Genomic DNA, 27,560 nt, shown 5'->3' on the forward strand with positions numbered 1-27,560 from the left:
ACATACTAATTAAATTATAGTTTGGCAAATAACTGATGTACTCTTTAGAAAATTTTTATAAATCACACCTTATATTTTACTTATTTTGTTATTTATATCTTATCTTCGAGAATTTTATAACTAGATCCCTCCTTTTTCTTTATAATTTTTATTAAACACCTTAGGTTAATATAATCTAATCATAACTAAACAAAATAGTACTAGCAAAAGAATATTCTATTATAACACCGATTAATTTATAGAACCTAATGTACTCATATTTTCATCTCATAGTTATAAAAAATGACCCTCCCAATGTTCTTCAACCTATAAAGAGAGAGAGAAGCCTCTCATCCTTCTCACATAGCCAAAGGCAAAAAAAAAAAAAAAAAAAAAGGCCTCGGAAACAAACCACCAAGTTGCACCTTCCTCATCCACCCTCCTCTTCCTCACTGAGCTCCTTCACCGTGCAAGCACCCCCCGTCAACCAAATCGGGTTCTCTCTCTCTCTCTCTCTCTCTCTCGTCCACAACTGAGATCCACCTCCTCCAATGAGGGTAAGACGAGGAAAAATGATGGCGGCAATGACAACAATGCCGAGAGGAGGTGGTTAGAGAAGAAAAAGGATGATGGGATAGAGGGGAGGGGGCAGTAGAGTTATTTTAGTAATTTGATAAGTAGAGTTACATAAATCATATAACAAAATTAATGTTAGTTAAAATAACATCAGAGTATTAAAATAAAAATTATAAGAAAAAATTAATCAACTTATAAAATCCTTAAAGGCAGGTGTGAATCACAAATAAATAAAATATAAGATATGATTTATAAAATTCTCTACTCTTTATAATAGATAAGGAGATAAGCGCAACAAAAAGTAAGAAAAGGGAAAGAGAGAAATAAAGTGATTAAAATAAAGTGAATTAAAGTATTGTCTTTTTAAGAATAAAACAGTAAAAATTGATATTTCTGTAGTAATATCAAAATAAATAGTTATTTACTTACCATACTAATATAAGAATACTTATTTCTGAGAAAAAATATTACTATTCCACAAATGAAAGAAGCTTAAAATTGAATCAACACTAGTTATGAGCCTTATTGCTAAACACAAGTCTTTGATCTTAGCCTCCATTTATTTGTGAAATAAAAATTAACTTCTTCTAAATTTTTTTTTCAGATAACCAATATCTTATCTTGAGAAATCCACCCATGTTCCTCTTAACCAGAAGATTGAATCTGGACCAATCGGTCCAGAGTTATCAGAGCTAACCAATAGAGTTTGGATGCGATAGCCCATGCGGGCGAATCAGAATTCAAGTCCAATCCGACCCGATAACTAGCGAGAACTATTGTAGATCTCACTGGAAACAAACAAAACAAAACAAAACTACATTAATATAGGGGAAAAAATGCAATCCCAGTTGAAAGCAAAGCATAGATGCAAGAACTGTAGCTACTCTTTTTCTATCTTTTTTTTTCCCCCTAAAACTTCATTTTTCAGTAAAACATACAGAAAAGTTCCTTGTTGACATCAACACAAGAAGATTCTTTTAATTTACAAGGGTTTTTCCCTCTACTTCTCAAAAAAATTACAAGAACCGAGGTTCGAAGAGTAAGAGCAGAACACAATACTAAATTGTAGAAGATCAATTTAAATTAATCTTACCACAGATGACCTTAAATGAAGTTGCATCTCATACCTCCAAAAAAGGTACCTATTGCTGAATCTTTAGGACAGGGAAAGCAATGACATCCCTTATACTAGCAGAGTTTGTTAGTAGCATTACTAGCCTATCAATGCCGAGCCCCTGAGAAGAAAATAAGCAAAGCTAGTCAAGATACTTTCAAACTCATAAAAATTGAAGGAAATGCCAAAAATGTAATGAAAACATGATCTTAATCACGACCAAAACAGTATAGAATGTATAATTTTGTCACATTCCATTATTTAAAGCCTTCAAAAATAGCAACTAGCATCTGAATTTCACAAAAGCTAACCACTTGAAACTACATGAACTAGCAGATGAAACTGCAACAAAAAAAGAGAGGAAGAAATGAAGGCATATCACAGGAATATTAGGCCTTGACTCAGGGGAAATCCAGAAATTGAAAATAAACAATTGAAGAGAAGGAAGTTAGTTCTATCGAAAACCTACCAGACATGAATACATAAATTGAGAATAAGCATGTGCACAGGAGGAATTTAGTTCTGTAGAATACCTACGAGACATACACAAGCGTGATATTCCACAGGAGATACCTACCATACACATACACAAGCGTGATATTCCACAGGAGATACCTACCAAACACATACACAAGCGTGATATTCCACAAGAGATACCTACCATACACATACACAAGTGTGATATTCCACAGGAGATACTGAATATCTACGAAAGCAGTTAAAAGCGCAGGGTAATCTTCTTTTCTGTCTCCTCTCTAGAGTCTATGGAGTGTGCCTTTCAAAGAGAGCCAATGATGATTTTCAGCTTAGGAGGAAGTTCCAGATTCCAGATTTTCTTGCTTAAAGGACATAGAATCCCATCTTGATTTAGAAGATTGTAAAGGGATTTAGTGTTAAATAATCCGGAGGGATTTAAAATCCAAAAGTCCAAATGCACCCTAAATATATTGTCCAACATATTTTAGGTTCTAAACTAGCTATTAAGGCCTACAGTAGGGTGTTTTAACATTAGATAATATTATAAACCATTTATTTTGTTAATATTTATAAATATTCGAATATAATTATGATTTAGAGCATAATATGATTCAATACATGGATTAATTGAGAATAGTTGATCCCATTCAAGGGCCAAAACTGTTTTAATCCAAAGCATGTGAAAAACTAGAAGATAATCTAATAGTTTAACACTATCATGGTGTCCAATTAAATGACGTACCACTAAAATTACATAATTTTGTAAAAATATTTGAGAAAAACAATATCATAAAAAAAAAAACATTTCTTATGCAGACATTTTAGCCCAAATTTGTAAAATCTGGGTTCAAATCAACCTATATGAAGTTTATCTAACATACTTTTGTTGGACCAACACGATTTTTTTCCCAATTTATATTATTTTGACATTAATTCCAGATTTAATTTTCAATTTGGGGCAAAAATTGGGGGACATTATATTTCCCTTAAATCCTATAATTGAAAAATATTTTACATAGGTCATCATTGTAGCCCGATGATTAAGTCCTAATTCCTCTCAGAATATTGAGATTAATATTTAGTAGATTTTTTGCTAGAGCACTACATACATATGGGTTGAGACTTTAAGACTATTGTGTCTAATTTCTTAGGAAGGTTAACATAATTGTCCAACTTATATATCAGTAAAGGCTAGCCTCTTTGTCTAGCTCATGATTAGCCTATGAACTCATCATCTATTAAAAGAAGAAAAAAGAGATAATATTTTACATAGATGTAGCCCAAAATACAAAATCCATGTAGAATGACTTTTACAAATGATAGATCTAGTTTCATTTTGCTAGATGTAGAATCATTAATCTCATATTTGGTTTTTAAACTAAAAGAAATATAGGGAGAAAGTAAGATAAATATACATTTTGATGGGATTTTAATTTCCCAACCTTGAAGGGAGAAAGTAAGATAAATATACATTTTGATGGGATTTTAATTTCCCAACCTTGAATCAACTTTCCCCTCTTATTAGGGGTGAAACGGATTGAATATAGATCGGACCCACATCTGGATCCATATTTTTGACCTGATACAGATCCGGATATAATATTTGATAGATAGCAAAAATTAAAACCGTATCCTAAAAAAACGAATACAGATAATTTTCAGATACAGACCAGATAATTTTTGGATAAATATCGAATCTTACACAGATTATGACCTTCTATTTTTCAATCCTTTTTGCTCCTAATACTTGCAATTCTTCATGGCTCATTTTTGCTATCTATTATCAACTAAAAAGACTAATTTTGCAATCTAATTGTTAGCATATCTAGAAACTCCCCCCTACTATTATCAAAAGAACATATTACACCCTTTTACCATGCAAAGATCAAATTATCCACAACCAATTTTGCACTTCCAAAATCTTTGAATTAACCAAACCATTTTAAATAGAAATTGTGCTTGAAGCCTTACATATAAGGTTTAACAACAACACTTGCATCAAAGCAAAACTTAACTCTTAGGCACAAAATAAGGGGATCAAACATAGGTTCAGTACATAATTGTAACACCCAGATCGATCACAACAAGTCCTCACTACTTAAGCTACACGCAACCATAACAATTACATCTTGTATTATGAAGTATTATAAAATCAGACTAACGATGACCAAAAAAGGAGATTGGTGAATAACTGCATCATTACTATAAGTGAATAGATGAAAACTTACTCAAAGTGGGAGGACTGACAGAGGCAAAACTTGGTGACGGTGAGCTCAAGAAAAGAGAATTAGTGGAGGCAGAGCTTGATGAGGGCGAGCTTGAGGAAGGAGAATTGGAGGAGGCAAATCTTGGTGATGCCGAGCTCGAGGAGGAAGGACAGGAGAAGGCAAAGCTTGGTGACGCCGAGCTCAAGAAAAGAGGAATAGAGGAGGTGGAGCTTAGTGATGCTGAGCTCAAGGAGGGAGGACTGGAGGAGGCGAGGTTGGTGATGCCGCAACCAAAGAGGTGATGGCGTTCGGTGATCGATGATGACATTTGGTGATCGATGATGGCAAGGAGAGATTTAGAGGGGCGTGGAGGTGGCCATGGGCTATCAATTGGGATTTGGGAGAGATAGAGAGGGTAGGGTTAGGGTGTTTAGAAATTTAGATGAGTTGGGTATTTATATAAGCGGGTAAATGGATATCTGTTATCCGTATCCGATAAAATTAGCTATACCCGTTTCTATATCCGAATCTGGATTTTTTCTAAAAGATTATTCGTATCTGTACCTAGATCCATATCCGAACATTTTACTAAATGACTATCTGTATCTGTATCCGAATATTTTACTAAAAGATTTTTTCTATACGTATCCGATCCAATCCAAATTGAATAGTAGGTCAGGTCAGACTTAATTCGACCCGTTTTCATTCCTACCTCTTGTAGATATCCTTTTCTCCTCTTTGAGAAAATAAGTTTATAAGCAAAAAGAGACAATAAAAAGGAATCTCTGAGTAACCTAACAATGTGCCGCTTGATACTATAGCCAAATTGAGTGATATGCTCGACATAGGCAGCACCACACGTTGGCACAAGGTGGCATGCCTCGACACGGAGGAGTGCTGAAACAGCTTTTGTTTAAATGGTAAAGTTTTCTCTGTCCAACAATGAATTGTTGATCTTAATAACATCCTAAGTTGGGCTACTTCCTCTTTAATGAGTGCCGTGCAAAAACTAGCATAGTAGCATGTCCAAAGTGAGATGTCTATCATGAAGTTTAAAAGAGAAGTAGAAGATTTATACATGTTTATGAGGAAACAATTCATACATGACCTGTAGCTACTGCATATCAAGACCAGAAATAACTAAAGGAGAGATCATACCATTCCTGAAGCCGGGGGCATGCCATACTCTAAAGAAGTCAAAAAGTCTTCATCTAGAGCAACTTCATAGGAGTAATCATCATCGTCACTTTTTGCATCAGCTGTTTTAGAGTCTTTAGCTAGAGCAGCACGCTTGTCATTATGGTTCTTTATTTGCTCCTCAAAGCGACTCCTCTGATTCATAAATGGAGAATTCATAAGAAAGCACATTTCCAACATTCATCAAAGAGAATTTCAACATGTTTCAGATTTATGACAAGACTAATTACCTGACAAGTATCAAAAGACACTATTAATCGCAATCATCGACTAGTTAATAATGGGGAAAAGAATTAAAAGAAGCAACCTAATGACAGGTGGTGAATAAAATTGATATATATCTAGTTGATTTGATTCAGCAACAATAATCAAGTAAACAAGAGAAATATGGAATCCTCATATATCCTCTCTAGTCCAGTGATTTTGAGTTTGCTGAAATGCCTTAATATATAGGCTTATAACTACCACCATCACAAGAAATGATATCCTGCAGAGTGCAGACCCATGTGTAGACCATCCATGTGACCTAAAGGCTATCTGCTTGAGAACAATCCTGATTTTACTGACACATGCCATTCAGAAGCACAAAATAATTAACTTAAAGCAGATAGTTTCTGAATCCAAGAATCCAGAGCACCCACAAGAAATTTGTTGCTTCAAGTAAAAAATCCTCACCTTCTGAAGACAGGTATAATGGCATTATAAGGAACCTTTAGTCCCCTGTAATGGCACTTGCTGATAAATGGATCATATTGAAATTTATAGTATTCTTTTATCTTATTTTTCCAATCGAATTCCTAAATGCAACATCACAGGAAAATCACACGTACATTTCAGAGCAAGTATTCTGGAAGCTTCCCTGCATACTCAGAGAACCAACAATGCTGACCACCGGCCGGCATGGCACGGCATGTGCCACGACGCTTGCCGGTCATGCCGTAAGAGAAGGAGAGGAAAAAGTATGGGATACACACTTTCACCGTCGCCGTTGCCATTGCTCGCTGACAGGTAGCTTGACGACGAGATTGATGGCGAGCGACGAAGCTATTAGGAGGGGTGCTCTGCAACAATCCTCGTGCCACGTGCCGGTACACTGCCGGCATGCCCTGTGCCGATCGACATGACCATTCATGCAGAGAACAATGATTTTTATCTTTTCTATTCTAACCCGTTAGTTTAGCATTTTATCTTGTTTCATTAGGACACCATAAATGGATATACAACATCCAAAAATAGAAAAATCAAGCATATCATTTAGTTGTAAGAGGGTCAATAAGTTATGTGGTCACAAAATTGAAATAACAATACCACAATAACGAATTACATTGACAACTATCTGTATTGGCAAGATATTTAAACACTCCAATGAATACTATCACTACTCACTGAAAATCTTGAGATGACACTAAAATAGTGATAATTTTGCATTGAAAACATTAGCAGTTAGTTGGACATGATCTCTCAATGAGATCTTTCCAGCATTCATCCTCTGTGAACATTCAGTCAATCATTTATCATCAACCAATTAGCATAAAACTCTGCTAATTTCATATCTCAGATGATAATCAATCTACAAATGCCTGAGAGGGAAATGCATCCGCACTGACTTTCAGTTCATGATGGCTGAAATAAAAATATCAAACCTGGTAAAAACTACTTTGGAAAGTAGACAAGTATACCAAATTCTTGGACAAGACATGTATGATCTCATTGACAGAATGTTGATGCATCATTAGTTGATGACATAATATACCTGATCCACTGGATCTGTAAGTTCAGAGAAAGCATTAGCAATCTCACGCCCACAAACAAATAGTTCAAACCGTTCGGTCAATCCTTTGTGCCTACAAAACAGATAAAAGAATCTAGTCAATCTACTATTTGTTACCACATGCCATATGTTTCTCATCAATTAAACAGCATGGGATCAATCAATACTCAAAGATGAACATAAAACAAGTATTATTATGATAGAGAATTAAAGCATGTTGAAAATTTGCTCATATAATATTTGAATGTGGAAATTTGTTTCAGAATATATTCTGTTATTTAGGGAGAAAAAGCAGTTTATAAGCATAGATCTGATTGTTTGTCAGATAAAAAGGAAACAAACAAATTGAATGGATTCTTTTTAATCCTTTTTCTGCAAGAAAGACAGTGGAAGAATAATATCCAGCAAAACAATGGGATTTCTCCTCAAATTCACATAACAAAGCTTGACAGAAATCAAAAGGAGCCTATCACCACATACTACTAACATCTACTTAGTCACAACTAGATAATCAAGATCAAGCATCAAAAGCTTATTGATGATCATCTTTCCTACAGCTACCTTGACAGGAAGGTCACTAGATAAGCAACAGAGTAATGACTTGGTCATTTCTTTATAGTTGCGAAAAACTCAAGTTAGTATACTTTCTAATATACATTGTGTAGACGTGAGGTATATTAGTACGATGAATTAGATTTGGACCGATCTGAATGTAAGCAAATTATAATACTTTTATAGATGATAGCTTCATGAGTTAAGATTCTAATGGCTTTAATTTCATGAAAACCCAATGCCGAGGCAAAGAGATATTAATTGAAATAGTGGAGGAAGGTCAAAGTTGGATAGATTTGTAAATATCCAATATTGCGGCAGTTGCCGGAGAATGGTGGACGACTAAAAGTGGTGGTGTGTCGCTATAAAATAGGGTGGCTCGTGGAGGAAGATGGTGACTAGAATTTGTATGCTTTGAATAGATCTAGAGTTACAATTTACCTCTACGAGATAAGGATAATCTAACGGCTATAGTAAAAAATAAAGACAAATAATAAAATTGGCTAAACTCAATAATCATTTCACGTTAATAATCAACCCATGGCCTCTCCTATTTATAGGAGTAGAGTCATAGCGGGTTAGATCCAATTTCACCCTATTAGATTTATATGCGCTTTATTTGAAATTAAAAAAAGAAGAAGCAAATCTAACTAACTAAGTTGTCTCAACTTGACTAACTTAACCCACGTGGTCGGATCATATCAATTAGATAATAATAGATACTTTGAACATATGTCATCTTTTAACTTCCAAACAGACACAAGATATAGATGACTAACAAGCAGTTTTACTGTTGTAGTCAATGAACCACAATAGATAGGAATCTGTTCCATATAGTTCTTCCAAATTCCAACTATCAAAACATAAGACGACAAGAAAATATATTAATCTTTTAATTAGAAGATATTCCATAGGTAGTAATAGTAGAAGCTCTAGTGTGGACACCAATTTCAAATTATTGAATAGACACATGCACAGCCATAGGCACAAAAGGGCAGCCCACCCACACTTTGGCTAGGTGACAAATTATGAGAGAGGGATATTTTATGTTTTATCTATTGGGCAATTTGGTTTTTTTCTTGCAAGGATATTTTATATATATATATATATATATATATATATATATATATTAGTTTTTACCTACATAAAGGCTTGAAGACTTTGTTAAAGGGTAGGAACAATTATTACTTTGAGACTCGATTGATGAATTTTCGTGGAGTTGGTTGCTATTGTTTGTTGTCCAGAACATTATTCTACATCAAGCTCCATTACAAGCTCCATGTTGCTATGAACAACTTAGATTATTCCCTTCTTTTGGAAAAAAGATATCATAAATACATATTTGATTGTAGAAAGTTTGACAATTGATTAAAGGCCTTCAAAAGGTGAAATTTAGAATAGTATAAAAATGCTTTTAGCAGAAGTATATAGCATTAGTATTTGCAGCTGGACCATGGTTCTCGAAAAAATGCCATTACATTTCTTATGTCATCTAGACTTTCCATGTTAGGTTACTAGTTTCTATGGTAGGAAGCATACTTGCCTATTGATGTCACAAGCTTCCAGAGCTAGCCTAGTGCTTGAGAAGTGAGGAATTCAACATTAATGCAAAAGGTGCAATAGGTTGAAAGCAAGTTGATAAAAACGGAATGTCCTCTTCAATATCTGAATTGGTTGCAGGAAAGCAGTCCGCGCAACTGAGGGAAAATATTCACCCGACCCCGTTCGAATGCGATCGGCAAGAGTCCACTGTTTCTAGGATTAATAATTGTCATTTTAACTTGTTTGGTTAGCTTCTTAAGGTGTAGATGGCAACCAAAATTATTATGATGAATGAATCTTGATTTCTATCTTCTTCTATCCTCTCTATCCTTATCTCCTTTCTCCTTTCTTCAAGCCTTAGCCGTGCGCCATCTCGATGTCAGTGTTCTTCTAACCTCCCTCGTCTGTCGAGTTCTCCTTTTGGGATCTCGACCACTTCTCCCTCTTCATCCTTATCCACTAAACTCCATAAACCATCCACCCTCATCTCCACTATCATCCATAAACTTATTATCACCTCCATCCGTCACCACCACCATCACCCCCACTCTTGCGTATTTTCGTCCCAATTGCAGTTCGAATCTGTGAAGAGCGTAAATACCAAAAACGTAGATCAGGAAGTTACGGATCGACCACCCTTGGTTTTGTAATTTTTTTAACTACAGGAGAATATTTGGTGAATATTTTCCTTCGGTTGCGTGGACTGATTTTCTAGAACCGATCCAGATATTGAAGAGGACGTTACGTTCTTATCAGTGGTATCAAAGCTCGGCGAACCTCAGACCTCCATTAATGGTGGAGACAAGAAAGATGACATCATCAGCGAGATCAATGAAGGGCACACCGACAATGGAGAACTCGACTCATGAAAACCCTAACTGAGAGGTCGATTCTCTTGGTGCGGCCACGGTAGGACCGAGTCAACCGATGTCCGTGGGCGTGAACATGGGCTTGGCGGATGAACTTAGGGGCAGGTTTCAAATATTGTTGTATCGAGTGGACGCAATATAGAATAATTATAATGCCTTAAAAGAATACGTCATGAACCAATCGGCTTCATCATCTCCTCGACGAAGATCGATGCCACAAGAAGGATCAGCGGGAACTACAACAAAATGACGCCCCACAGGTCTAGGTACGACATGTTAATGTCAATGAGCCGCTTTGATTTATTCCTACACAACATCCCCCACCTCTAATACATAACCCGAGGCTGACGGTGGTGGAACCCAAGAGGCGTGCAGCACCGATGCATTTCGTCGGTGAAGAAAATTGGCACTTTGACGATGATGTCGATCCCTTTGGAGATGGTGTTGAGCGCATTTGAGCATTCAGAGAAAGAGAGCAACAAGCACAACGATTCAGATCTGAACAAAGGTCTTTCGTGAGCCCAACAATGCTATTCGGGGGAGAACCGCACGCTTGGACTTTTCAAAATTCTAAGGTGGGGGATCCGATGGATTGGTTGTTTCAAGTAGAGCAGTATTTTAATTGTCAATGGCTAGTGAAGAACGCAAAGGTGACGATGGCAAGCCATCACCTCCAAGGAACCGCATTGCATTGGTACCGATCGGCCATTCGAGGTGAAGGATTTATCGATTGGGCAAAACTTTGTAAGAGGATTATACGCAGATTTAGGACGATGTATGAAGATTTTGCTGCCACATTAAGTAAAATGGTTCAGAGGACAACCGTGTTGAAATACCAAGAAAAATTTAAAAGATTAGTAGCCAGTGCGAGCCACCTTGGCTCGAACCGATATTGATGAACACTTTTATTTCAGGGTTGCAGGAGGAGATCCAGGCGGATGTTCGTGCTCTCTGTCCTACACTCTTGAGAAGACCGTGAGGATGGAGCAAAAGCAAAAGGCTCTTAAATAGTAGCAAAGGCAAGTTGAGGCAATCGAGATGGACGGTTTGCACCGAGAACGCCGGTTGAAAATTCTGCGGGTTCAAAGGCAACGGCTACTAGTGTTGAGTCACGACCACCCTTGAGACCCTCTTCCGATGTTAAAGGAGACACAAGATCTCCCGTTCGAACTCCCACACCTACCCAGGTGGAGGGAAGAGCAAAAGGGCTTTGCTTTCGATGTGATGAACATTTCACCCCCGATCATTGGTATTCTAAATCGGTCGAGAGTGTGATGCTCATCGACAGTCTCGAGGGGGACGATAAGGTTGTTGGTGATGGAGAGTATGCAGAGGAGGTCCATGGAGAGGACGTGGAAAGCGTAGAGGAAGATATACAAGCTGAGATATCGATGCATGCATATTCGGATACTTCCATGCCGAAGACATTGCGGGTAGACAGACTTATTAGAAATATTGTGTGCACATCCTTATCGATTCCGGGAGTACACACAACTTTCTAGACGAGAGGTTGGTAAGGAAGATAGGCTTGGACGCTGAACCGACCGCGGGGTTTGAGGTTGTTATTGAAGACGGCACGAAGCTTCGGGCGGAAAGCTTGAGCCGCTGGGTCGGTATACGGGTGCAAAGACACGATATCATTATGGACTTCTATCCGTTGGCGTTGCAAGGAGCGGACATTGTCCCTGGCACTCAGTGGTTGCAGAGCTTAGGACCGGTCACATTTGATTTTTTAAGTATGTGGATAAAATTTCAGCAAAGAAACAAAAAGCTGCCGCTTGATGGCGTTTGGTCCCTGCCAATTCTAGCGATGTAGCCGATGGTGGGGTTGCCTTGTGCGAGTGATTGGGCATATTTTCTTTACTTAGGATCAGCAGGAGATGAGCCTCAAATGAGTCTAGGTACTATAATTAATTTGTCTAATTTATTGGATAAATTTGTCGGACTATTTAAGGAACCAAAAGAGTTGCCGCCGACTCGAACGGCAAACCACTGGGAAGCTCCATCATTGGCTTTACTGGTCCTTTGTTATATGCCAACTGATGTTGCATTGCCTACAACCTTTGCTTTGCCCCAGTCAAGCTTACTTTAATCGGTACATTTAGTATACTTTTTTGGCTATGCATGGACGGGTATTGGCGTTGCGCGACAAACGTCCTCTCGTCCGCCGTCTTAGTGGGGAGACATTGATGTACGTGATCAGCCAGGGGTCAAAGATCACTTGAGATACCTTCCAAAGTGACCAACTGGGACCCTTTAACGCTTTGCGGCTAACGAATGTGGGAATGAGTTCTCTCCTATGAGGGAGACTCCCATCCATCGAGTCTCCAAGCAATGATCACTCCACTTTAGAAACTCTACTCGACATTCGATCATTACTCCCGATCATTTTGAACAGAGCAGATTTTCTATCTTTCGTGTTATCTGGCTAGCTGTCCCTCATTCTGGCGCTTGGTCTATTGGTTGACCTTTGAAGTCACTGACTTGCCTTTGCTGCCCTCCTATAGCTTATGCTCATACCTTGTTCCATGTTATACTGCGCTTAGTTACCCTTAGTCCTCGGAAATTCTCGCTTTCTCAGGGCTCTTGTTACTTGCCTTAACGTGTACCTCCGAAGTCATACTGGGTCTAGCTGACGACCTTCTATCTAAAGCGTGGCTGTTGTCGTGGCCTTCAGAAGTACCTTTGCTGGCTAGTCTGATCTCATGTCTACCCAGTGCCTAACCCTATTCTCAAGGTCATCGACATTGCATGTGGAATCTCCGCTCCAAAAAGGGGAGTCCCGCCTTAAACTTAAACTAAGAAGTGTTGACACTCAGTTGCATCCGAGCATGAATTAGATTACCTATCTTTTATGCCACCTGGACCGCCTTCCTCAGTTGTTGGTACACTAACCGTTCTCCCAGCAGTTAGCTTGCCATACTTACCCTTGTCATCCGTTGGCCCGCTTATTTACTTAAAGCTCAATCTCGTATTTAGCTCCGTTGTTGTTGTTACTGTCCGCTTTCTTGAGTCTGGAGACTTGCCTCCTTGTGTTCATTCTCAGCCCTTCAGTAAGGAAGACGCGTTCGACCTTCTCTCCTGCGCCTCGCCTTCGTGGTAGGCCGTTCTCGACTAATGCCATTTCGAGGGCTAAACGAGACGAGCCCCAGACGAGAATCGCAAATAATCCTTAATGCTAATCAGAGCAGGGATCTGATGAATGTGAGCGACAATACCTTAGACCATCATATCCCTCCGTCAACGAGGAGGAGGAGCATCTTTCTTCGGTTTAACAGACTTGGGGGAAAGTTCTTCGGCAGGCTCGGCGTGATCACAAGCATCGTCGTCCCCATCACTTCCTCATCCTCAACCTAACGAGGAGTGGAAGATACTTCTTTGTCTTTCTTGTTTTGCTCTTACTTCTTGTCATCATTGCATTTGCTTTGGCCTACAAAAGCTCGGCCGAGTGGATCATATCATAAACTCGAAAAAGACCAGGGTCAGCCGACCCAAAAGAAGACTGTGAAAAAGATAGGTCAACGGATCCAGAGGTAGACTTGTCAAGCGACATAGACACAGGTACATAAGGAATCACATCATCACCTCCCGAGTGCGACACCATGTTGACAATGGCAGAATGATTTGGGAGAGGCTTCGGGACAATTTGAGTCTGGTGAGGGGATGACTCAGACTCGTCTTCAAAAACCAATGTATTATCTCGTCTTGCTTGCAACGTCCTTCAGGTCAAAACTGTACCTCGTACCATGACCCTTCTTGCGGCAATATCTACAAAACCTATCTAACTTCTCATCGCCAGGCTGAACCTTGTAGTCGGAGGGAGGCAACTTAATCCTATTCATTTTCAACAATATCAAAATGAAAATCACACTCTGTCTTGTCAATAGGGTAACGAAGGTCCTTCCTGTGGCCTTGCTTCCTTGAGCGACCAGACTGCCCATTGCCACGACCTCGTCCTCGTCCTCCGTCTTCAGCAACATGTACATACGCGCCTTGATCGCAATAGAAATCCTCGAGTGCAGAAGCTCGGTAGATCAAGTCATCAAAAGTCCTTGTACTCCCCCAGCAATGAGTGGCCCCTGATACTCAGACCGCAATCCAATGATTGAAAGATGAAGAAACTTATCCGTCTATTGGGTTTCCTCGAGTTGCATGACAACTGTCCTGAACCTCTCAATCAAAGCGGCGAAGAACTCATCCTTCTCTTGTCTACACCTCCTCAGATCATCCAGAGTAACCTCTTTCCTAATAGCATCAAACCTCTTGCAGAACAACCTACACAACAGTTCCCAGGACTTGATAGACTCGGGTTCTAAACTATTAAACCACGTTCAAGCAACCTTAGTGAGGGAACTTCGGAACTGTCTCATAAAAAGCTTGGGATTCTGGACGGTATCAACGCATTGTGTCTGAAATTTCATTTGGCGTCATGCTCGATAGGATCGGAACTGCCGTCAAATAGGTCAAACTTGGGTAGAACATATCCTGGAGGATAGGGCTCGAGGTAAACACTCGGCTCAAAAAAAAGGTCGGACATAAGTTCGGAATGAACCAGTCTGTCTCTCAAGCTCTTTATTGGAGACAATCTCCATGATGGCATCCTCAAACTTTGGATCTCGGACATCCAGAGGTGTAGGCATTACTCGGACAGGACAGGTCTCTGGTACCTTCGTCTGTGAATGACGAGGGACAACATTCTGTGGTGGTGGATTGTGCTCGGGAATAGGATTTTCATCAACTGTATCCACCCGCCCGAGCTGTCAGCAGATAAAGACTCTGCTCAAGAGTGGCAGGGGGCGTAGTGACCATCAGACTGACTGATGAATTTTGTTTGGGCGTTTTGCCAGCGAAGAAAAGATGGTGATAGCATTGGATGTATCTTTCCCCTATGCCCTAGTAAAGTCGTCAATCTCACATTGTGAGATGTTGATCAAAAAGAGACTTGATCATTGATCACGGGTCAATCAAAGCATAGCAAGACTCCTACATAAACAGGGGATCGTCAGCAGTGAAAGTCAACGGATCAGCAGCAGATTCTAGAGTACGCAAGAATCCGTCAGAGCGTTCATAATGAAGATATTGAAGAGAGTCGCGCTTCCCATCTACATTCATTTGGAAGTCGAAAAGAAATGCATTTTAAAGCTTCCAGGCGTGCGGGTGAAAAGCGAGACATTCCTATCAACCAAATGGACAAGAAAGTCAGCAGCTTTATATCCAAAAGCGGATTGCCATAAGTACATCTAAGATTGACTAATGGGATGGGACGAGAAGATTGGGCCGGGCTATTCGACCGACTCGGTGCTGAATAAAGTCCAAACCAAAAGGGTTTTTATGATCCGTGGTCGACTACGTAGTCACATGCTTGTCTTTTCCTGTCCACCATGAGCAAAAGGGGATTGTATGATGGTTGGGAAGTTTTCCTCTCGTGCCTTCTTTTTGTGGAAACATCTTCCTGTTGGCTGTGATGTCAGGGTCACCAGTAGTCTCCTATTTTTTTAGCAATGGCCTATCATGCATGTTCTGCTTGAGTATCCTATAAGCCAGAAGCAAGCGTGTATGAGTTGCTTCTCTTTTCGAGATCAGCTTCTTCGGTGTCCTCTTGCCTATTAGTAAGCGGGCCTGCCTGGTAATTAAAATGTGATCAATGCTCTCTCTTGTCTCTCCTTGAGGGTGATAAGTGGGTCAATCTCCTATCTGTTTTTTCATTTCATAAGGGTGGATGGGCGGTTGGTCAATGTGTCTTTCCTTGCTGGAAGTCCCTGTCCCTGCCTTGCGGTATCGGTAGTGGAATGCAGTAGGTGGCTTGTGCTACTGTACTGGTATGAAGCTAAAGTCTCGCTACCTGTGCTTTCAAGGCCAGTGGATAGGGCCTTGGTCATATTGGGCTAGCTTGAATTCCCGGCTAATGGGCTCATGGCCTGTTGCGTGGTGAAGGAGTGGAGCGTAGTGAGCTAGCAAGCGAGTGACCGATCTCACATTGGGCATAGAGAGTTGAAGGTCTTCGCCAAAAAGCAGGCCTCCAGTGTGCCTGCTTTGAAGGGGTGGATTTTCGAAGGTCTTAGACAGAAAGCAGGCCTCCAGTGTACCTGCTTTGAAGGGGTGGATTTCCGAATCTCTTATCAATGAAAGACGAATAAGATAAAGATTGGCTGTGATGTCAGGGTCCAATTCGATAGTCTCAGACTGATGAAGCAAGAGATTGTGCCTGGAGCTGCACCGGTGAACGTGAGACCGTATCGATATCCACATGTGCAGGAGGAGGTTATCTCCAAAATGGTGGCCAAGATGTTAGAACAAGACCTCATACAACCAAGTCATAACTCTTTACTCATCGCCCATGTTATCAGTGCGAAAGAAAGACGGATCATGGCGTTTTTGTGTCGACTACCAGGCACTAAACGCTATCACTATCAAGGATCGGTATCCTATTCCGGTCATAAAGGAGCTGCTGGACGAGATTGCAAGGGCGATCATATTCAACAAACTTGACTTGAGGGCTGAGTATTATTATTATATTAGAGTTCACCCGGCGGATGTGCACAAAACTGTATTTCAGACTCTAGACCGACACTACGAGTTTCGAATGATGCCATTCGGCCTCACCAATGCTCTTAGTATTCTTTAACAATATTTTGATGTACAGTAGGACTAAAAATAGAGCATTAGTGACATTTAAAGGATGTGTTGAATTTGTTAAAGCAAAACCAGCTGAAGATTAAAAAGTCTAAGTGCCTATGGGGAGTACCACAAATGGAGTATTTAGACCACATCATAACAGCGAAAGGAGTGACGACGGCTCCTCAAAAAAGGTGGCATGCATGACAGCTTGGCCGATCCTTATTTCCACTAGAGGATTGCGCTGCTTCTTGGGGCTAATTTGGTATTATCGCCGCTTCATCGTCGGGTATGGCAAGATCGCTGCTACTCTCACTTCATTGTTGAGAAAGGACTCTTTTAGATGGACGGAGGAAACCATTGTAGCTTTTGAAGAATTAAAAACAACAATAACAACGACGCCCATTCTAGCTCTATCGGGGTTTGTTGTGAAATGCGACGCGTCGCGGGTTAGCATAGGAGTTGTACTAATGCAAGGACATCTCATAGCCTTTCTCAATAAGGCTTTATCACAAAAATCTTAGCAATTATTAACCTACGAGAGGGAGATGTTGGTAATCCTACACGCGGTGACAAAATGAAGACCTTATTTGATTGGTAGGCGATTTATTATTCAAACCGATCAAAAGAGTCTTCCATATTTTATAAGATAACATATTCATACTCCAGCACAGCAGAGGTGGATCACAAAATTGCTGGAGTATGATTATGAAATTCAGTACAAGGGGATGAAAACGAGAGCGGCGGATGCACTATCGTGCCAACTCGATACCGCTGAGATCGCAGTCTTTTCTACTCCCACTTTTCCTTTTCTTGATGAGCTCTGACCCAGATGTTAAGAGGCTGTTACAGGAGATGTTGGATGATCCGAAGCGCCATCCGGAGTTGGAGAACCGAGGTGGTTTGCTGTTGGACTGCGAGTGCATCCGGGTGCCCGCGAACGACGGATTGCAGCAAAAATTATTGGAGTATTTCTACCAAACTCCAGAGGCTGATTATGAGGATGTCTTGAGGACTTATAGGAGGCTATCATAGAGCTACACGTGACCAGGATTAAGGCGAGATGTGAGGAGTTTTGTCCGTGCTTACGAAGTTTGTCAAAAGGTGAAGACAACCACATTAAAATCGATCAGATTACTTCAGCCTTTACCGATACCGGACTGTGTTTGGAAAGACATTTCTATAGATTTCATAGAAGATCTTTCGCTGGTACATGGCTATTCTATTATTTTTGTGGTGGTTGACAGATTAAGTAAGGATACGCACTTTTCTGCATTGTCGCATCTATTTTCAGCCAAGTCAGTGGTTGAAATTTTTATGAGAGATGTTGCTAGGTTGCATGGCATGCCACGTACAATTGTCTCCGATCATAATCGTGTATTTGTGAGCGACTTTTGGATGAAAATTTTCAGATTGTGGGAGACTCGATTGAACCTCAGTTCGACCTACTATCCACAGACGGATGGCCAAACTGAGATAGTCAATCAAAGCATTGAGCAGTATTTGCAGTGCTTTGTAGGAAAGATGCTGAGACACTGGTTGGAGTTCTTACCATAGGCGGAATGATCTTACAACACCGCCCACCACAGCAGTATTGGCATGACTCTGTTTGAGGTAGTGTATGGACGCACAGCTCCGACATTACGTGTCTATGACCTTGTGACATCTGCGGATCGGACGGAGGTGGACTTGGCATTAATGGATAGAGACGCCACATTAAGAAAGTTGCATGCCCATCTTAAACTTGCTTCATGCGGTTTATGATCGCAACCACCGTGAGCAGGAGTTCGACATCGATAGTTAGGTGTTCGTAAGGGTGCAACCGTACTGACAGGTGACCTTGCGTCCGATGCGAAACCAGAAGTTAGCACACCGCTATTTCGGTCCGTTTCAGATATTAGAGCGTATCAGTCTGGTTGCATATCGTTTGGAGCTGTATGAGAGGTCGAGAGTACATCCTGTCTTTCATGTTTCATTGCTGAGGGAGCGGATTAGAGATCACCAAGTTGTTGAATCGGTTCTATCGGAGCCATTAAAGGAGGCAGCGATTGTTGAGCCGGTTCGTATACTTGTGAGGCGCAAGGACATCATCGTACCAGATTGGAGATGAAGGTCCTAATCGAGTGGCTTGGCAAACCATCCGATGAGGCGACATGAGAGCTGGAGACGGACATCTTGGAGCGTTTCCCCGACTTTGCACCTTAAGGACAAGGTAGGGGAACCGTGGTGGGCTGATACACTTTGCTGAAGTCTTTTCTTATTGTACTAGTTGTTTAGTTCCAAAAAAATAAAGTTTCTATAAATCGCATTAGAACACGGGAGGGGGCGCGTTCAAACGCTCTTGCGAATGCCTACAGGCATTCACATCGACAGAGAACGCAAATTGTGCGTTCGATCGTGCTTGGCCATGTTCGAACGCCCGCGTGCGAACGCCTGCATACATTTGCATTGACAGATAACGTAACTTGAGCGTTCGAACTCGGCCGAACGAGTTCGAACGCACAATTTGCATTCTCTATTGATGTGAAAGCCTATAGGCATTCGAACATGCCCCCTCCCGCATTCGCAACCTACAGAAACCTTATTTTTTTAGAAATAAACTAGTACAATAAGAAAAAGTGTATCATAAGTCATCCCGAAATAATATCAAAAGTGTAACATCCCAGAATTTCAAAAATAAATAAATAAATAGAGATAATCATTTAGATAACACTAGATTTATTTTATACTTTATATTTTAGGATTTGGATTAAATCGAATTAATATTTTTTTATTAGGTATATCTTTAAGTAAGAAAATAGATTAGAATGCCTATCTTAATAGGACTCTTATCGCTTTGATCTATAAAAAGGGAGGCTTAGGGGGAAAAAAAAAAGAGAAACCCTAAAAAGAAGTTTTTGGGCGGAACTACTGTAGCTTTGCTATAGTACTAAGATGAAAAGGTCGTCATCTCCTACTTCCTCATTTCAATTTATTGTTGTTACATCCTTATCTCATCGGAGCTACAATTGTCGGAGTTGGTCTTCGGGAAGTTGTCGGAGTAAGCGAATACACCAAACAAATCATATTTCATACTATGATTCCTTTGAATTATTATTTGTATAGTATTATACTTCATATATTATCATTTTTTTATTCTATGTTGTATTTCGTGTCATACTTTATTTCGTACAATACTTTAGTTCATGAAATGTTGATCTTCGTGCATTACTATTTTTCGTGCAAATAGTAAAATATTGGTTACGAGATGATAGGACTTTAAAAACAGACACATCCTAGATATTCTTCGTGTATCTCTCTGTGGTGACTCAAATCTACCTTAAAGACCAGAGGACGGACCTATTTCTGATCAGTATATGATTGTATAGGTGGCTCTAACAATATTAGAGAACAGAGAAGACAGACCTCTATTTCTGATCAGTATATGATCCGTTTAGGTGACTTTGACACAATTAGAGAACAGTTCCACACTAAATTAAAAATCTCTCTAAGGTGACTAATCTCTCTCTATAGTTAATGAAAAAGATATGTTGTATTTATCACATAGTGACATCTCTTGGTGACCATAACCAGATTAGTTATGAAGAAAGACTTGAGAGCCATCTCAAGATAATTTCTAGTTGATGTAAATCCACAAACATAGTCCCAGACTGAGTGGGAAATATTAATAGTAAGTAACTTACAGAATAAAATTGAGCATGTTATTAGCTTATTAATCCATACTATCATTACTTGTGCTTGTTATCCATAATATGAGCATGCTGGCTATTGTTATTAATTGTTGAGTTTTGGTTAAAATTTTATACTAGATAAAATATGATTACTCTAGTTTTTGAGTGAATTCACTCAATGAGCTAAAGTTATTAGCTCATTATACTCTTTTAATATTTTAGATGTTGCTCAGCATGACGAATGATCGTGGGCATCGGACAAAAAGCTATTCTTGAACAAACTCACACACGCACACGAGGCACCTAACGCACATGCACACATGCATGCATCTATTCTTGATCGAGTGAAATTTGCCAATCGAAACCTTTTTGGAACTTTAGCCTTTCACCTATAAAGGAAATTATACCAGGTAACTCTTTTCCTCAAGGGAGATCATACCATGCAAACAAAAAAAACACCTTAAACTTTAAAAGCATCATTTGGAAGTATGTGTTACAAGAACATAAAGTCATAAAGTCATAATTCGTAAAGATGCCCTTGAGTACATATTTGGAAGTATGTGTTTTCTCCAGAAATTATCTTACAATGTAGTGGGTGTACAAATAGTAGGAAAAAATGTAATAGCTATATAACTAAAGGTAAACTTGGTTCAATCCATGAAAGAGAGTAATGAATTAATGAAATGAAATTATCTGCAAAGAATCAAAGGATATTGACATACTCTTACATATTCCTGCAGACATACCTTCTGTGTGGTTTGGCAAGTGGGGATATCTCAATAGGATAGTCAAGGACAAATGTTGGTTGTATAAGGTTTGGCTCCACAATGACCTCAAAAACCTGAAACATCAGTATATAATTCAACATTCACATCTTATGAAAGAAAGATCAAATTATATGCCTAAGGCAAGATATGACACAATGGAGAGTTAATATCAGGTTATTAATTTCTTTCTCATAGTTGAAATTGGGTTAAAGAGACTTAATTTAATTCAACATTTGAAAAATCTATAAGATAAGGTTTATTCCAAAATAGACACAAGAAGAGATCCATGGAAAAAAAGACAAGTTGAAAGCCACACCAACCCAGCTGTGAAACATTAGTGATTCCATAAATATTTTCCTATGATGATGCTTGTTAGAGGTGAATGGAGCCAACCAATTCATGGAGAACCACATGCATGTGCTTTGTCTCTCTCCACCTTGGATAAGCCTCTGCAAACCCAAAGATGTGCTCAATGGGTGCAAGTGTAAAACCTTTTTTTTCCAAGTATTAGCATAGAATTGTTAGTCTAACTCTGTGTGTGTGTGTTTGTCTATATATATACATATATATATGTCATAATAAGGCAGGTGTATAAACAGGTCAGCAATGTAAGGAAGTAAAGCATTAAACAACCATAAGACATTCTGATAAATTATAATCAGGATAAAACTAAATTCAGCTCAAACTTAACAAATGAGCAAAACAAAACTCTATGACTGCAAAATAAGGTGAAAAAAATAGAGGATTGATTACTAGACTTAGATCAATCAGGACAGGCCAAAGATTGGTCTAGGCTTCAAGCTATCATAGATGGTTGCAGGAAATTCTGGTGGGATAGCAAAAGGATCAGGAGAAAATGCAAAATAGTGGAAATGTATTATTGGATCTCACCCATGCGAAGGATTGTGTTTATCTTTAAGCCCTGCCTTCATTTTCAACTCCAAACACCAACAGTATTCTTCCCACTGCAGGAATTCCCTAGGACAACAGCAAATACTTGGCAACGGAGCAGAGGAATTGAATAGAGGGGCAAGAAACCACAAGCACAACAGGAAGCTTGTACGTAGAAGATAAAAGGTGGGAATCCACAAGAATTGCGGGAGGAAGTAGTGCAGATAGAGAGAAAGGGAGAGATGTGGAAGAAGAGTACAGAAAGATTTCTATAGAAAGATACTTCACAGCCTCAAAGATTGTCTCACTATAGGGACTGCACAGTATATAATTCATTAATCCTAATTGATATAGAATTCCTCTACTTTATGTACTAGCTAATCTTGGCTTACCTAGATCCTACTTTATGTAATAGCTAATCATTGGTATGAACTCCAACATCAATCAGAGAGGAATGACATGACTTTGGTAAAAGAACTAAGGGCCTCCAAGAATGGTGTTTGTGGGGGAACAACTAACGTATTTTGTTAGCTAACGGACAAACCTAAGTTTCCATCAAACAAACTTAAGTTTCCATCAGCCCTTTATTGTTGCACAACACGGGACTTCTATGGAGATATCCACTGTAGAAGTCACATATAAAACAAACTAAATATGCAGAAAAGGAGTACAAGGTAACAAACACATGAGCATATATTTATCGTATGCAAGGTTCTGGGTTACCTCATTAAGAACATGTCCTAGAGATGGGCATGCTTGTACTAAAGTATTATTTCTTTCCTCTTCTTTAATACCCAGTACCCCTCTTGCAACTCGTTTAGCATCATCAATGTTGTCGGAGAACTGATTAAAATCGATTCCAGTAGCTTCTTTAACAAGATTATGCATGGTTTCCCTCCTCCATGGTCTTTGCAGAGATATCTCAGCTCCCTGCAGAACATTCAACAAAGAATTAGTAGATAAAAAATAGAAAAGAACAAATGGATATTATGTTACAAAATACAAAAGAGGATGCAGAAAGTCTGTAATGCATACTGATAGTGGTAATCTGGTCCTTGCCAAGATATTTCAGTTATTTGCAGAACATAGACAAGTAATAATTATACGAAAAGAGAACAGTGTAGTGGATATTTATGTCAAAATATATGGAAGATAAAGTTCCTAGTTAATCCTCGTAGTGTTACTCTTGAATAAAACAATGATAGTTCAAAGCTCTCCATTATCCCACATTGGTCTATGTCCTTCTTAAGTACATAAATTTTCATTTTTTTTTTCTAAACTACCGGATAAGGACCAGAAAATTAAGAAATCTAAAAATAATAATAATAATAACAATAATAGTTGACATAAATGTGAGAACCGGAGAAAAAAAAAAGGTTTGAGAGAGAGGAGGGTGCACGTGCAACCCCCTCCCCTCTCCCTCTCCGGCACGCGACGAGGCGCAACGAAAATCTCGCCTAATCCGAATAAAATTAGATTTGGATTTTTCTTTTAATCTATAAATTAAACCATAATTCTCTCTCTCTCTCTCCTTAATCCCCCTGAGCTTCCTTCTCTCTTTTCTCTCTTCCTTCGTTTTCTTCTTGCCCATCGTCGGAGTCATGCGACGGAATCAACCTACCGGAGTGCCATCGGAGCCATCGAAGTCCACCACATAACTCCTTGATAAGCCCTTTCCCACCCCTCAAATTTAATTTTAGTTTAATAGGTTAAAATAAAAATACCTCATTTGTGGGATTTCGGCTTCGCCGGCGACACACGCCAGCCGACGGCTTCGGGTCGCTGTCTCTCCTCCATTGGAAGCCTCTTGTCGTTGGTCTCGTGCCATAGGAGTTCGCCTAGGAGCCCTCGTGGCTCTAGTCATCGTCGGCTTTTGAGTCGGCCGTCTGCGGTGGATTCTCCTCCACCTCATGAGGACGACAAAGTCGCGAGAGAGAGAGAGAGAGTCGAGGGGTTCAAGGGTGGTCGTTGAACTGCCACCGGCAGTCACTCTCACCCTCAACTCTTCTCTTCCTCGCGTCGATCGCAGGAAGAAAAGGATTGGGTGGGGCTCGGGTTTAACCCGAGCCAACCCTTTTCTTATGAGTTTTGGGTTCAAGTTCGGGTTTGCATTTCAAATCTAAAGACCCGACCCGAACCACTTAAATGGGTGGGCTGCGGGTTAGCCAGCCCAATCTACTTATTTTGGCTGAGCCTTGTCCCAGCCCGATTAGTTTTATTTTTGGAGTGGGCCGGGCCAACAGTAGCCCAACCCAATCCAATGGGTAATTTAACCCATTTTAGTTCTTTTTAGTTTTTAAATTTTAGAAATATTGATATTATTTAAATTAAAAATTTTATTATTATTTACTATTAAAGGTGGTGATTTTTAGTACGTGAACTAGAGATTTGAGATTTCGGTTGTCTTGCCTAGACTCAGGTGAGTGAGTTCACTCACATATTTATTTTTATTACATTTCGTACCTTGTCAGACCATATAAATTTTCTGTGTCCAAATTTATTTATTTTATCCTTACGTGTAAAATTTAATTGTTATATTTTCTGTATGCATTTAATCATTATACTCAGTGCATCACCATACCTTGTGCAAATATTAAATTTTAGTGAAATAACAAATGAGACTAGTATTGGTACGACTTAGAGAACAGTCCCGGTATAAATCGCTTGTGGTTTTCTGTGGTGACTCAAGTCTATCTGAAAGTCCAGGGGAAAATCCTAAATCAAATAACTGCGGTGACTTTCTTAGTAACTCTGGCGGGATTAAGAAACAATCCTAAGATAAATGAGAAATTTCTTAGGTGACTCTAACTTTTCTCAACGGTTAATGGAAAAGACAGAATGTGTTGATCACATAATGATACCATCTGATGACTTTAACTGGATCAGCTATGAAAAAAATCCTGAGCGTCATCTCAAAGTGACTTCTAGTTGATGTGGATCCACAGGGTATAAACCTATTGAGACATATGACAGTATAAATATTGAAAAGATGTTAACATGTTGAAACTGTACAAAGTTACAAGTTATGACTCTCTATTGTTATCCATGCCTATTGCAAATTGTTATTAATATTGTTGATTTTCGTTTAATTTTATTCAACATTGATATAATCTAAAATTTATTTGATTTTCGAATGGATTCCACTCATTGAGCTATAGTTGTTAGCTCATGGATTTGTTTCTTTTTGTATTTATTTATCTATCTCAAGTAATAGTCAGCGTGGCGACTGAGCGAGACGTACCCGGACTCCACCTCTACTTAGGATCTACCTATTTACTTTTCCGCTTTTTTGGATTTATGTTTTAGATTAGAAGTTAAATTTATTTCGTTTACCGAGATGAGAAGATCGTCATCTCCTACTTCTCATCTAAATTTATTTTTGTTACATCCTTATCTCGTTGGAGCTACCATTATCGGAGTTGGTCATTGAGGACTCGTCGGTGTAAGTGAATAACACCAAACAAGTTGTATGTGAAGAATTTTTACTTGGTTATTGAGTTAAGCTATTCCACATAGACCTTAGGTTAGTGAATTTACTCATATAATTATCGTCTCGTATTTCATACTATAATTTATTTGTATTATTCGTGTAGTATTATACTCCATGCATTATCATCTTTTATGCTATATTGTATTTCTTGTCATGCTTTACTTCGTATAATACTTTAGTTCAAAAAATGTTAATCTTCGTGCATCGCTATTCTTCATGCAATTAGTAAAATATTGGCTACAGGTTGGTAAGACTATAAGAACAGTCCCAGACTAGATTAAAAATCTCTCTAAGGTAACTCTAATATCTATCTATAGTTAGTGAAAAAGGGAGGTTGTATTTATCACATAATGACATCTCTTGATGACTCTGATCAGATCAGTTATAAAAGAAGACTCAAGAGCCATCTTGAGAAAATTTCTAGTCGATGTGAATTCATAGGCACAACCCCAAATGAGTTGGCAATATTGATATTAAGAAAACTTATAGAATAAAATTAAGCACATTATTAGCTTATTAATCATATTATCATTACTTGTGCTTATTATCCATATTATGAGCATGCTGTCTGTTGTTATTAAATATTGAGCTTTTATTAAAATTTTGTATTGGATAAAGTATAACTTATCAAACTTTGGAGTGAATTAACTCACTGAACTAAAATTGTTAGCTCATTATACTCTTTTAATATTTTAGATGCGGGTCAATGTGACAAATACCACTTAGGATTTTAGGCCTTTACATCTTCAGTTATAGTGGTGGTTTTTATTTTCAAATTAAAAAGCTAAATAATGATCTAGTGATATTTGGAAAACATTATTGTATAATTTGTGTATTTTATCTCTAATGGTTTTTGAGTTGGAGTTATTAAATAAATTTTAAGTTTCATTATATTATGAATAATTAGTTTAAGGCTTCATATACCTGAAGTCTACCGGAATACATAGTCGGTCATGATTCCTATTTTGGGTTGTGACAGATAGATTTTAGCAAGGACTTACAATGGTATTTGAATTTGATCAGGATCCGTATATCAAATAACATGCATAGAATTTTTTAACGATAGTTCTTTTTCCTAACATCAACAGTAGTCTGATTCATCATTCTATACCAAAGGATCAAAAATATTCTCATTGCGAAGGTTAACTATTTCAAAGTTAACTGGTAGCAGAGGTATGCTTTTTTTCTTTGTAATCTTTTAAGACCTTCCTAAGTTACTCTAATTTGCAGATGGAGATATTGCTTGTTGGCTATTTAATCCCGTAAGAAGCTTTTACTTTTTGCAACAGCTCATTGATGCACTGCAAACCCAAGATTTGGTTTAGCTCCTTTCTAGGATTGCTACCTCTTTGTACTTCTAGTTATAGGAGGTAAAGGAGTCAAATCAGACTGTATATGACCAACAATGATTAGTATCATCTTGTGATGTTATACCCAATCTTAGTTTTCTTGATGCTGAGAACCAAAAAGTTGACTAAACAAGTAAGCCATCAATATTATGTGGACCAAACAAGTTCAAAATTAAGGTAACAGCCTGCAGATGACACTAACAATATGTCATCAAAATCAACTCATAACTAATAAGAAATATTCACTATTTAGTCTGTTAGGACAGTCCAAAGGCTAAGTTGTCCATCATTACTATACAATCGACCAACAATGGTCATGACATCATCCACACGGGGCATGCCATTGGCATACGTTTATAATATTTTTAATAAAAAATTTAGAATATTTAGAGATGTTTTTGAGTCTTTGGCATATCAATTTTTGGTTTTTAGTTTAAATATATATCTATTTAAACCTATATTATAATGTTTTATCTTTAGATTATTTTTGTAA

The 27,560-nt window shown here is 38.7% G+C and overlaps 1 protein-coding gene across 2 annotated transcripts in view; it reads right to left on the minus strand.

Annotated features, from left to right (window-relative positions):
- Positions 1–1,403: 1,403 nt before the first annotated feature.
- Positions 1,404–27,560, minus strand: part of LOC140771683 (lysine--tRNA ligase, chloroplastic/mitochondrial) — a 44,135-nt gene continuing 17,978 nt past the window's right edge. For both annotated transcript variants that reach the window (XM_073113289.1, XM_073113288.1), the window contains exons 10-14: positions 22,952–23,158; positions 21,317–21,411; positions 7,304–7,394; positions 5,512–5,685; positions 1,404–1,790 (exon numbers count right to left, since the gene is read on the minus strand). In XM_073113289.1, coding sequence (XP_072969390.1) covers positions 1,698–1,790; positions 5,512–5,685; positions 7,304–7,394; positions 21,317–21,411; positions 22,952–23,158 — 660 coding nt within the window. In that variant the 3' untranslated portion in view covers positions 1,404–1,697. The remainder of the gene's footprint in view (positions 1,791–5,511; positions 5,686–7,303; positions 7,395–21,316; positions 21,412–22,951; positions 23,159–27,560) is intronic.

Source organism: Typha angustifolia, chromosome 12 (assembly GCF_048772165.1).
Source record: "Typha angustifolia cultivar Huaian chromosome 12, ASM4877216v1, whole genome shotgun sequence".
NCBI lineage: Eukaryota > Viridiplantae > Streptophyta > Magnoliopsida > Poales > Typhaceae > Typha > Typha angustifolia.